This window comes from Lactuca saligna, chromosome 8 (genome assembly GCF_052625555.1).
Source record: "Lactuca saligna cultivar CGN05327 chromosome 8, ASM5262555v1, whole genome shotgun sequence".
NCBI classification, from domain to species: domain Eukaryota; kingdom Viridiplantae; phylum Streptophyta; class Magnoliopsida; order Asterales; family Asteraceae; genus Lactuca; species Lactuca saligna.
In genome coordinates, this window is record NC_136424.1 from 71,424,116 (window position 1) to 71,433,660 (window position 9,545).

Below are 9,545 nucleotides of genomic sequence, written 5' to 3' on the forward strand. Positions count from 1 at the left end.
ATACAATTGAAAATGTTTTTGGTGATACTCAAGACGAGAAGGTTGTTATAGATGTTACCTTTATGATTTTAATAATTACTTTTTAATAAAGTATCTTTTTTATTGAGTAAAAAGTTATATTTTTAATGTAGGTGTTGGAGGAGAGGAATAAGTATGCGGGGAACAAATTTGATGATGATGTGTTTGATGTAAATGATTATAGTGGAGTTAAAGAGGTTATTATAGTTACATTAATATAAATATTTTGTTTATTTAGATATTATTGCTTATTAAATTATGTGTATTTCGTTATTAAGTATAAAGTATTATTTTTAATGTAGGAGTGGGAGGAGAGGAATGACAATGCGGGAAACAAATTTGATGATGATGTGCCGGACGAAGACGAACTAATAATAACGGGAAATGTAGATTATTTTCATGATGATGATGATGACAAAGAAGTTACACCCGATAAACCGAGGAGTCGAAAACCATCACAATATTTGTGCCCTCCTTACACCGAGGTATTCGTTTTATTTATAAACCGATGATTTTATGTTTTTGTGTATTATATGAAAGATATAGATTTAAACATTTCAATATTGTTTTTAGTTGCACACGACACCGAAGCAAAAAAGAAGAACAAAAAAAAAGTTGATATGAAATCAACAAGTCCCGTTCCTCCTCCAGTTTTTGGTGTTGCTCATGACTTCTCCATGTTGCGCCTGCAACCTTACATAGCAGGCGGTGAGGATGTCATCCAAAATTATGTATTGCATTCATATGATGTCCAGCATCGTTTGTTTAATTTCGTGTTAGATAGAGATTTTTGGAGCTCATTGTTTGGGCATACACACGACGGATGGTTGGAGTCAGCGGTAAATTAATTGTTAATTAATTCTTTTAAAAGTTAATTGTTTTTTAGTCAATAACAAAAGTATCATGTGTGCAGCATATAACCATTTGGTACCGACTTTTGATGGAGAGACGGTTTGAGAGCGACCGACATACAATAATGCCTCCAATTTTTTTTTGTTTCTCATGCTTTGGAAGAAGGACAGGACTGGAGGGCGTTTATGGCTGGTATTGCTACGTACCCCAACTTCATGGTTGCTTGGTGGGATGTTGATACGGTAAACTTAATAGTTTATATTGAAAATAATATCGTTTTTTTGTTATGTTTTTGTATTGTGATGTAAATAAACATAATTTTATTTTCTGATCCTTATACAGATCTTATTACTGATTCATTCATCCCCTAATCATTGGCTATTTGGGGAACTACGATTAGCATCAATGGAAGTACATATTTATGACAGTCTTGGTAGAGGTGCTTATGAAAAATTCCAATTTGAAGGAATCTTTTCCAAATTTGAACGTCGGGTGGCAAATTATTTGGACAAGATTAAGTATTGGGCCCGGAGGAACATCCCAAGGATTCCATTGAATATGCAATTCATTTATGAAGAAAACGTTCCCCAACAAAGTAGTCATTTGGGAGATTGCGGTGTTTTTCTTTGTATGTTTATGGAGCAATTGGTTTCAGGTCAACCAATACGTGTTCTTATTGACCCAAAGAACGCAGCTTTAGAGTTCCGTCTCCAGATGGCAAAAATTATTTGAGGGTTTTGTCTTGGTCCTATGTAGTTGGATTATATAAATGTATATACAAATTAATGTTGGATTTCATTATTAGTTTATTTTTACAATTTACTCAACGGACGGCAAAAAAAATAACGTTACGACAATTACAACAAATTAATGACCTACTAATTACTTAACATTACATACAACATAAGAACGACTACAACATTTGTTTTAACGTTACAAATACAACAATTTATTGACCTAACAACTTCAAAACCATAAAAAAATATTGAAAAGCTTACAACTTGTAAACAAGAACTGCCAAGAACAACACCCAACTACAAACCAACGCTATCTTTAACTTCTTATTTTCTGATTGAAATAGCTTATTAGAGTTAGCTACTTTAGCTATTACCATAGAAGATTGGTCCTTCTCTTCATCAACCCAACTGATAAACCCGCATTTTGGTCCCTGTTAAATTTAATATTCACAGTAAGAAAATAAATTTTTGTGATGTAAACACGAGGGTTTAAATTTGAATGACGTTAACAACATGATACCAAATATGGGCAAGCGTAAAACAATCTTCCTGGGTTTTTAGATGTTCCCGAAATCCTAACGATACATTCTCCTCCACAATTGCAGTATGCCATTAGCCTTGTTTTTCTTATAAATAGGAGTTGCTTTGACTGATACAGTTTTCATACTGAGTGACACCCTTTTATAGAAGAAATCATGTTACAGACAAATCTTTTTGACTATGAATTGAACTGGTTTGACTATGAATTCAAAAAGTTGAACTACGAAATCCAGACAAGTACATTCTGTAGTATTGTCTTTTCGGTCAGTGAAATTTGACTATGAAATGAACTGGTTTGACTATGAATTCAAAAAGTTGAACTACGAAATCCAGACAAGTACATTCTGTAGTATTGTCTTGTCGGTCAGTGAAATTTGACTATGAAATGAACTGGTTTGACTATGAATTCAAAAAGTTGAACTACGAAATCCAGACAAGTACGTTCTGTAGTATTGTCATGTCGGTCAGTGAAATTTGACTATGAAATGAACTGGTTTGACTACGAATTTAAAAGGTTAAACTATGAATTGTGAACATTAGAGATACAATATTTTCTATTTATAATCTCATTTTATTGATATTGCATTTGTGTGATGATTGTAGAGCACTTTCATCGGTTTTGAAAATGAGTACTAACATCGGAAGAAGCTTTTCTCAACTACCAATTTTTTTGCATAACCTTCAACGAACAAATCCTAATACCTTCACAGCCATCAAGAAAACCGATACCAACCGCTTTCAATTCTGTTTTGTGGCTTTAGGTTGCGTGGTATAACATACTAATTTTATTGAGTTATATAATATTTCATGGTAATGTATCTCGATTAGCTTTTACTCATCACTGATATGTGTTCGTTTTTATGTAGATTCGTACCTTCCTTAGGTGCATGATACCGCTGATATATGTGGGTTATTTACCCCTTATTGGGAGCTATCTGACAACAATGTACTTCGCAGTGGCTTTAGATGGAAATCATGAACCACTACTCTTAGCAATTGGTTTGGGAACCTTAGAGTGTGAAGAATCATGGAGATGGTTCATGACGAGGTTAAAAGATTGTTTAGGTGACGACATAGAGGTTGGTTTCATAAGCAACCTGTGTGATAAAATAGAATTTGGTGTTCATAGTGCCTACCCGGATTCCTATCATGGATATTGTCCTAAAGATATAGCTCGAAAGATACGTGACTGTGTGGGACATAACAGTACGGAAGTTGAATCGTTGTTTTGGAAGTCATGCAATGCATATAGCGTTGATGATTTTTACTTGTGTTTGGAAAGGTTGCAAACTGCATGTAGGAAATCACCTTTGTTTCCCTTACTTAGGAGTCCAATTTACTGGCTTGACGATATTCCGATTTCAAAATGGACACGAGCATTTTTCCCAAAAATACGCTACAATGTTAAATCGATTGACGTCCCTGAAATTTTGCAAATTATATCCAGACGTGAGTTTCCTATAACAACGATAATTGAGTTAATCACCACGTCGATACAATCAAAGTATGCTGAACGGGCCGATGTGGCGGGTAAGGGAGATTGTTTTATTTACTTTTTTTAATGTGTTATTATTTTTATTAAAATATCAAATTTTACAGGGAGATTTTCTGGTGGGTTGACCCCTTACGTTGAGAGTAAAGTTCAAAAATGTGTCAACAAGTCTTACAATTGGAATGCAAGACGTTTGTATGGGGATACATATCAAGTCGATGACAATTTTGCCACCACCAACGTACAACTTGAACGAAGGGTATGTAGTTGTGGTAAATGGCAAAAAAGCGGTATACCATGTGCCCACGCTATCGCATGTCTAAGAACCCGTACATCTGAATCCATAAACAGATTGGTTGATTATAAGTTCACTAGTTATGTGTATCGACTTGCATATGGATCTGAGTTGGTGAATACTATACCATCACATGTGCATTGGGAAATACCAAATGAAACGGTGGTCCTGTTACCTCCCTCAATGCAGTAGTTATTCATGTAGCACCTTTATATTTTATGTAGTATTATGTATTAGTGTCGTGTTATGTATTAGTTATCCGTGAAACCTGTTTACATTTTATGTCGTATTATGTATTAGTTATTTATGTACCTCATTCATATTTTATGACTTATTATGTATTAGTTATTTAATTTATGTCGTATTATGTATTGGCTATTGAGGAAACAACACACATTAAAAGAAATGGACTTTTATTAAATAGTGATGCCTACAAACATACAACAACAAGCAACTTAAATAACGAAAATCCATTACCATAACCAACATGCATATTAAAAATAAGGGACATTCTTTAAAACATTCCATGCATCTAAGTGGGTAAACTCGCTACCATCATATTCAAAACGGTATAGTTCCAAAGCCACCTGCCGTAGAATGTCTTCATCCGTATTTGCATGTTCATTATCCAACTCGTTGTAAATACGTTGAAATTCTTTCACTTTCATTTTCAAATCCAGAAACTTGGCTTTGACATCTTTTCTTCTTCGATATTGACTACGCCCCATTAAATGGTGAAACAAATGACAGACACGAGACCAAAATGATCCAGCGTGAACTTGTGGGGGACCCGGTGGAAAATCCTCCTCTACAGTTATAATCCAAGCTTGAACCAAAGCGACCTCCTCTGCATTCCTCCATGTATGTGGTGAGTCCATAATTGCAGGGAGGGAGGGAATACAAAACAACTACAACGCATATTAAAATCTATTTATAACGACTCCTTCATTTCCTGCTGCAATGGCTTGTCAATTCAAGCAGCAATGTATTGTGTTGTCATTCGACCGGGGATGACTTGTCAACTCGAACAGTGCTCTGTTATGTTATTAGTATAGTACACTGCATTCGTCAGTTAATTTTGACTATGAAATGCAGACATATTAGAAGATTGGACTGTGATTTTGTGTAGAAACTACTATAAATTGACCTTATGTTACATAAATACTTTATTAAATAAACCAATACAGCTGTTCAAATATTGTTTTTTATATTCCACTCTCTTAGTTTCAATCAAAATGAGTTTTATATCATGGAGCAATGAAGAGTTCTTGGTTCTTACACATGCTTATATTCATATGTACGAGACAAGCAAGTTGAACGATCCAATGTTTTGGACCCGTTTAACCAATATTTTCAATGCTGAAAACCAAAGGGCTACAAGAAACGATCGTGACGAACTAGACATCTTAGCAAGATGGTATGAAATGAAAACCGAAGTTCTATTATTCAACGATCTTTATACCAAAATTGACGACACCCGTTTAAATGCTACTGAGGAGGTTATCTTGGAAGCTGCTAAGGAGGAATACAAGTCATTAAGTAACATGTTGGAATTCCAGTTTGAAGCCCCTTGGAATATTTTGAAATATATCATGTTTGTTTAAAATCTATTTTAGTTTATTATTTGAGTACTAGGTTATTTTCATGTACTAGGTTATTTTCATGTATTTTTTATGTATTTCGTATGTATTTCGTTTGTTTAAAATGCATTTTAGTTTATTATGTGAGCAACTCGTATGATTAACTTGAGTTAATAAATGGTCATTGCATTAGTTATCACAATATATTAGAATACATTAGTAACAAGGATTCCATGAACCATTAAAAACATCACAACAATTACATGAAAAACAACGACATAATACGAACAAAGCATTAACGTAAAACACAAGTCCATGGGTTATTCTTAACACAAAATAGAGCCGTCTACTTGAAATACTGTTTATCTTTAACAACCTTCCAAACTTCCTCATATTCGAAGTCTCTGCCGTCATGCTGACAGATGTAAAACTCTGTAACAACTTCCAAGAACTCTTCTTCGTCACGATAGCGAACATTGTTACGTTTCGCATAACCACATGCTCGATTGAACCATGTCACTTCCTCCTTTACATCCGTCCACTTAGTAACAACATCTGGTTTTTCTCTTTTTTGCCCTTCTCCCATCTCATGGTTAAACAAAGATGTGATGCGACTCCATTCATCACCAATTAGGCAGTGCGGGGGAGCAAGTAACGATACACCATCCTTAACACTTAGCTAGCATCGTGTTAGAACTAACACCTCGTTTGTCGTCCATGGCCTTTCAGAATTGGAACTAGGTACTTCATTCGAAGAACTTGCTGCATTCGACGACATTTCTAATAATGGGAATTCGTTTCGTTTAGGTGATTCGGGTGTTTGGTTTTTAGATCTTAAACATCTATTTATATAAGTAAATAGACTATGAATTAATACTATGACTACGAAATGGTTATATTTGGACTACGATTTTTAGCTTTATGCAGTGTTTTGTCATGTCAAACTGTAATTTATCTCTTGTCCCTTAAGGGTCCCACTGTTATGTGCAGGTTACTACAGTGACTTGTCATTACTGTCTAGTCATTTCAAAGTTGGACTTGTCATTACTGTCTAGTTTAATACAATATCGACTTTATTATGAATTCCTCACACAAAATCGAAATTTGCTCATGCAACGAAGTAGATTGTTATTATTGTGATTCAGTAGACCCTTTTTTTACACCACTGAAAAACGGCTTGCTGAGAAGGATGAGCAGTTGATACACATTATGGTAAAAAAGGATCGTTTCGAAGACAAAATGAGAATTAGGGATGACTATATAACAATGGAGAAAGATAAGTACCCGTTGCAGTTCCCTGAGTTTAAAAATTACTTACAAATTAGGTTGCAAAAGGATCGTTTGTTGTTTTTTTAAATAACATGTTGTAACTGTTAAAAAAAATCTGCAAACTATATTTTTTAATATAAAGTCTTCACTAATTGATATAATCAACAAACTAAACAAAAATATGAAAGCATAGCAACGTCTTGAAAGATTTAATAAAAATATTAAAATACATAATAAGTTAACAACTCGTCATTACTCTTCATTTCAAGGATGTTTTATATCAAAATCAGCGTTATAGGTTTGTGAGCAACTCGCTGAACCACCAATATTAAATGCCATTTCTGCAGTAGAAATTATGTGACGTACTCCGCTACCGGACGCCCTTCCAGTACAATTATTTCTCGTGTGTCCAATTTGACCACATGTAGAACACTCTTTTATAATTGGACCCTCGCCTTGGGATGGAATGCGGTCTGTGTTTCTTGGCCTGCCTGGCTGACGTTTATCCATTATTGGTGGCTTAACAATCATCAAATCATCGGGGATCTCCCATTCGGAGGGCTTTGGCAGAGGGTTTATTGATTCCTCATATGTTTTCCTCAGTGTTTCGGTAAAGTAAGCATTTAATGCATACCTCGAGCAGTCTTCGTAATTGTTCACTGTTAAACATCTTATGACATGACCACAAGGTATCCCATCAAGTTGCCAATGCCTACATGTACATGTCATATGTTTGAAATCAACAATCACATTTTGTGCCCCCTTTTTTACCTCGCATTTCGTATTTGAGATCATGCGAACATCCCATTTGCTAAAACTTTTCTTGTTCTCTTTTACAATTTCATCCGCCCAAGGGGTAAGAATTGTTGTTGCTTCCGCTAAAAAAAGAGCCAAAATGAAGAAGTTAAGATCAATAACATCAAAATTAATAAAACATTAATATTAAAAATTTACTTAATACCTGCAAAGTTACGTCTTTGAAACCACCATTGTTGCATTGTAGCACGAAAAAAATCGATCAACATAAGTATTGGCACCTTACGTGCGTGTCTAGATAATGCATTTATAGACTCCGCACTGTTGGACGACATAAGATTGTATCGGTTCCCTTTAAAATGTGCTCTGGACCAAGTTTCTGGATTTATACTTTTCAAATACTCCCATACTGGTTCTTTTGTCTTTTTCATAACATCCATGGCGGCATCAAAAGCATCAACTGTGTACGCCCTACACGCCTCCCAAAAAATTCCTTTAACCGTCTTACTCTTGCCGAATCTAGAGACTATGTTGAAATACAAATGGACACCACATATTCCATGATGAGCGTGAGGAAAAATGTTGGCAACGGATGTTGCTATAGATGGAGACCTATCAGATATAATTGTAAGCTCCTGCATATTTCCTATGCAATCACGTAGTGTTTGAAAAAACCATGTCCAAGAATCGGTACACTCATTTTTGCATATACCATATGCAACCGGTAATATTTGGTTTTGTCCATCCTTAGTAACTGCAAGTAACATGGTACCTTTGAACTCGCCCTTTAGGTGAGCTCCATCTACTACTAGGGTCGGTTTACAAAAATTGACAAAAGCGCGTAGCTACAATACATTGTATATCTATTCAAATACACCAAAATAAAAATAAAAAAATTAATATAATATGATAATACTAACCGAGCAACCGAGTGCGACGTACAAAAACTCAAAGCAATCATCAACATCTGTTTTAATATGTGTGACAGTACCCGGATTATGTTTGGCCAAGTTGTGACAATACGCCGGAAGTTTGGTAAAAGAATCCTCTTTCGAACCCCTTAACGACAACAATGTATATTGCTTCGCACGCCATGCCTGATGGTATGAGATATTGATATTCAATTGAGCATTCATATCATTAACAATTTCTTTTCCCCGATAAATCTACTATAGTCTTCAGCCAAAACATCAACAAAATATTCACCCAAAACATATTTGTTTGCTTGTCGATGATTAGGTTGCAACAATGTTGAAGAACATGTGTGTACATCAACAAATTTATTCACTTGGAAAAGTCCATCAGAATTTTTAATTGCTTTTGCTCTTAGTAACCAAGAACAATTTTTCGAAACACACACAGCTTCATACCTTGATTTGGTGGATCTACTTGTCCTCGTCTGGAAACCTTCTCGAAGACATTTTTTACCAATACACCGCTTTAAAAGTTCTTTGTTCTTAAATATACTCTCACATTGAATCTTTTGAAGATTCATGTCTACCATCTGTGTTGGGATATCTTCATTAATATCAACTGGCCATGCTGGTACAGGGGGCATACCGTGAAAAAGGTTATCGGGAAACTTAGCTTTAACTTCATCACCCAACTCATCTCTATCGGAATTGCTTTGTAGCTCGCTTATATCTAAACATACATCACCAACATCAACATAATGCCCGTAAACATGATTTTTTTCATTTTTTTGACTTGATTTTTTTTTCTTTTTAGTTTTATCTACCACACGCCTATTCATAAGTTTAACTTCTTGTTCGGCAACATCATCACAACGACCACCCACATGATTAAGATATTCACCAACAGACTTGTAATTCTCAGGTTCCACATAGTGAATAGGTGAATAACTAACATTAACATTTTCAGCAACACTGTGAAACTGAGGTACACTAGGAGTATTGAAAGTACCTATCGGATCGTTGCTCCCTTTATAACTGCATAAATTACCAACAACCTGGTTTCCAATTTCACCACCCCCATTAACCTCCTCA

The 9,545-nt window shown here is 35.1% G+C and overlaps 1 protein-coding gene across 1 annotated transcript; it reads left to right on the top strand.

Moving 5' to 3' along the window:
• Positions 1 to 3,091: 3,091 nt before the first annotated feature.
• On the top strand, positions 3,092 to 4,126 carry LOC145009750 (uncharacterized). The gene is made up of 2 exons (XM_078968386.1): positions 3,092 to 3,677; positions 3,747 to 4,126. Exons 1-2 carry the CDS (start codon positions 3,092 to 3,094, stop codon positions 4,124 to 4,126), a joined length of 966 nt encoding a protein of 321 aa, XP_078824512.1.
• The last annotated feature ends 5,419 nt before the right edge of the window (positions 4,127 to 9,545 follow it).

Excerpts from the sequence above, each read along its gene's own strand:
- LOC145009750 (XM_078968386.1), top strand. The coding sequence starts at position 3,092 with ATGTACTTCGCAGTGGCTTTAGATGGAAATCATGAACCACTACTCTTA. Across the intron at positions 3,678-3,746 it reads TGAACGGGCCGATGTGGCGG|GGAGATTTTCTGGTGGGTTG; the intron begins GTAAGGGAGATT and ends CAAATTTTACAG.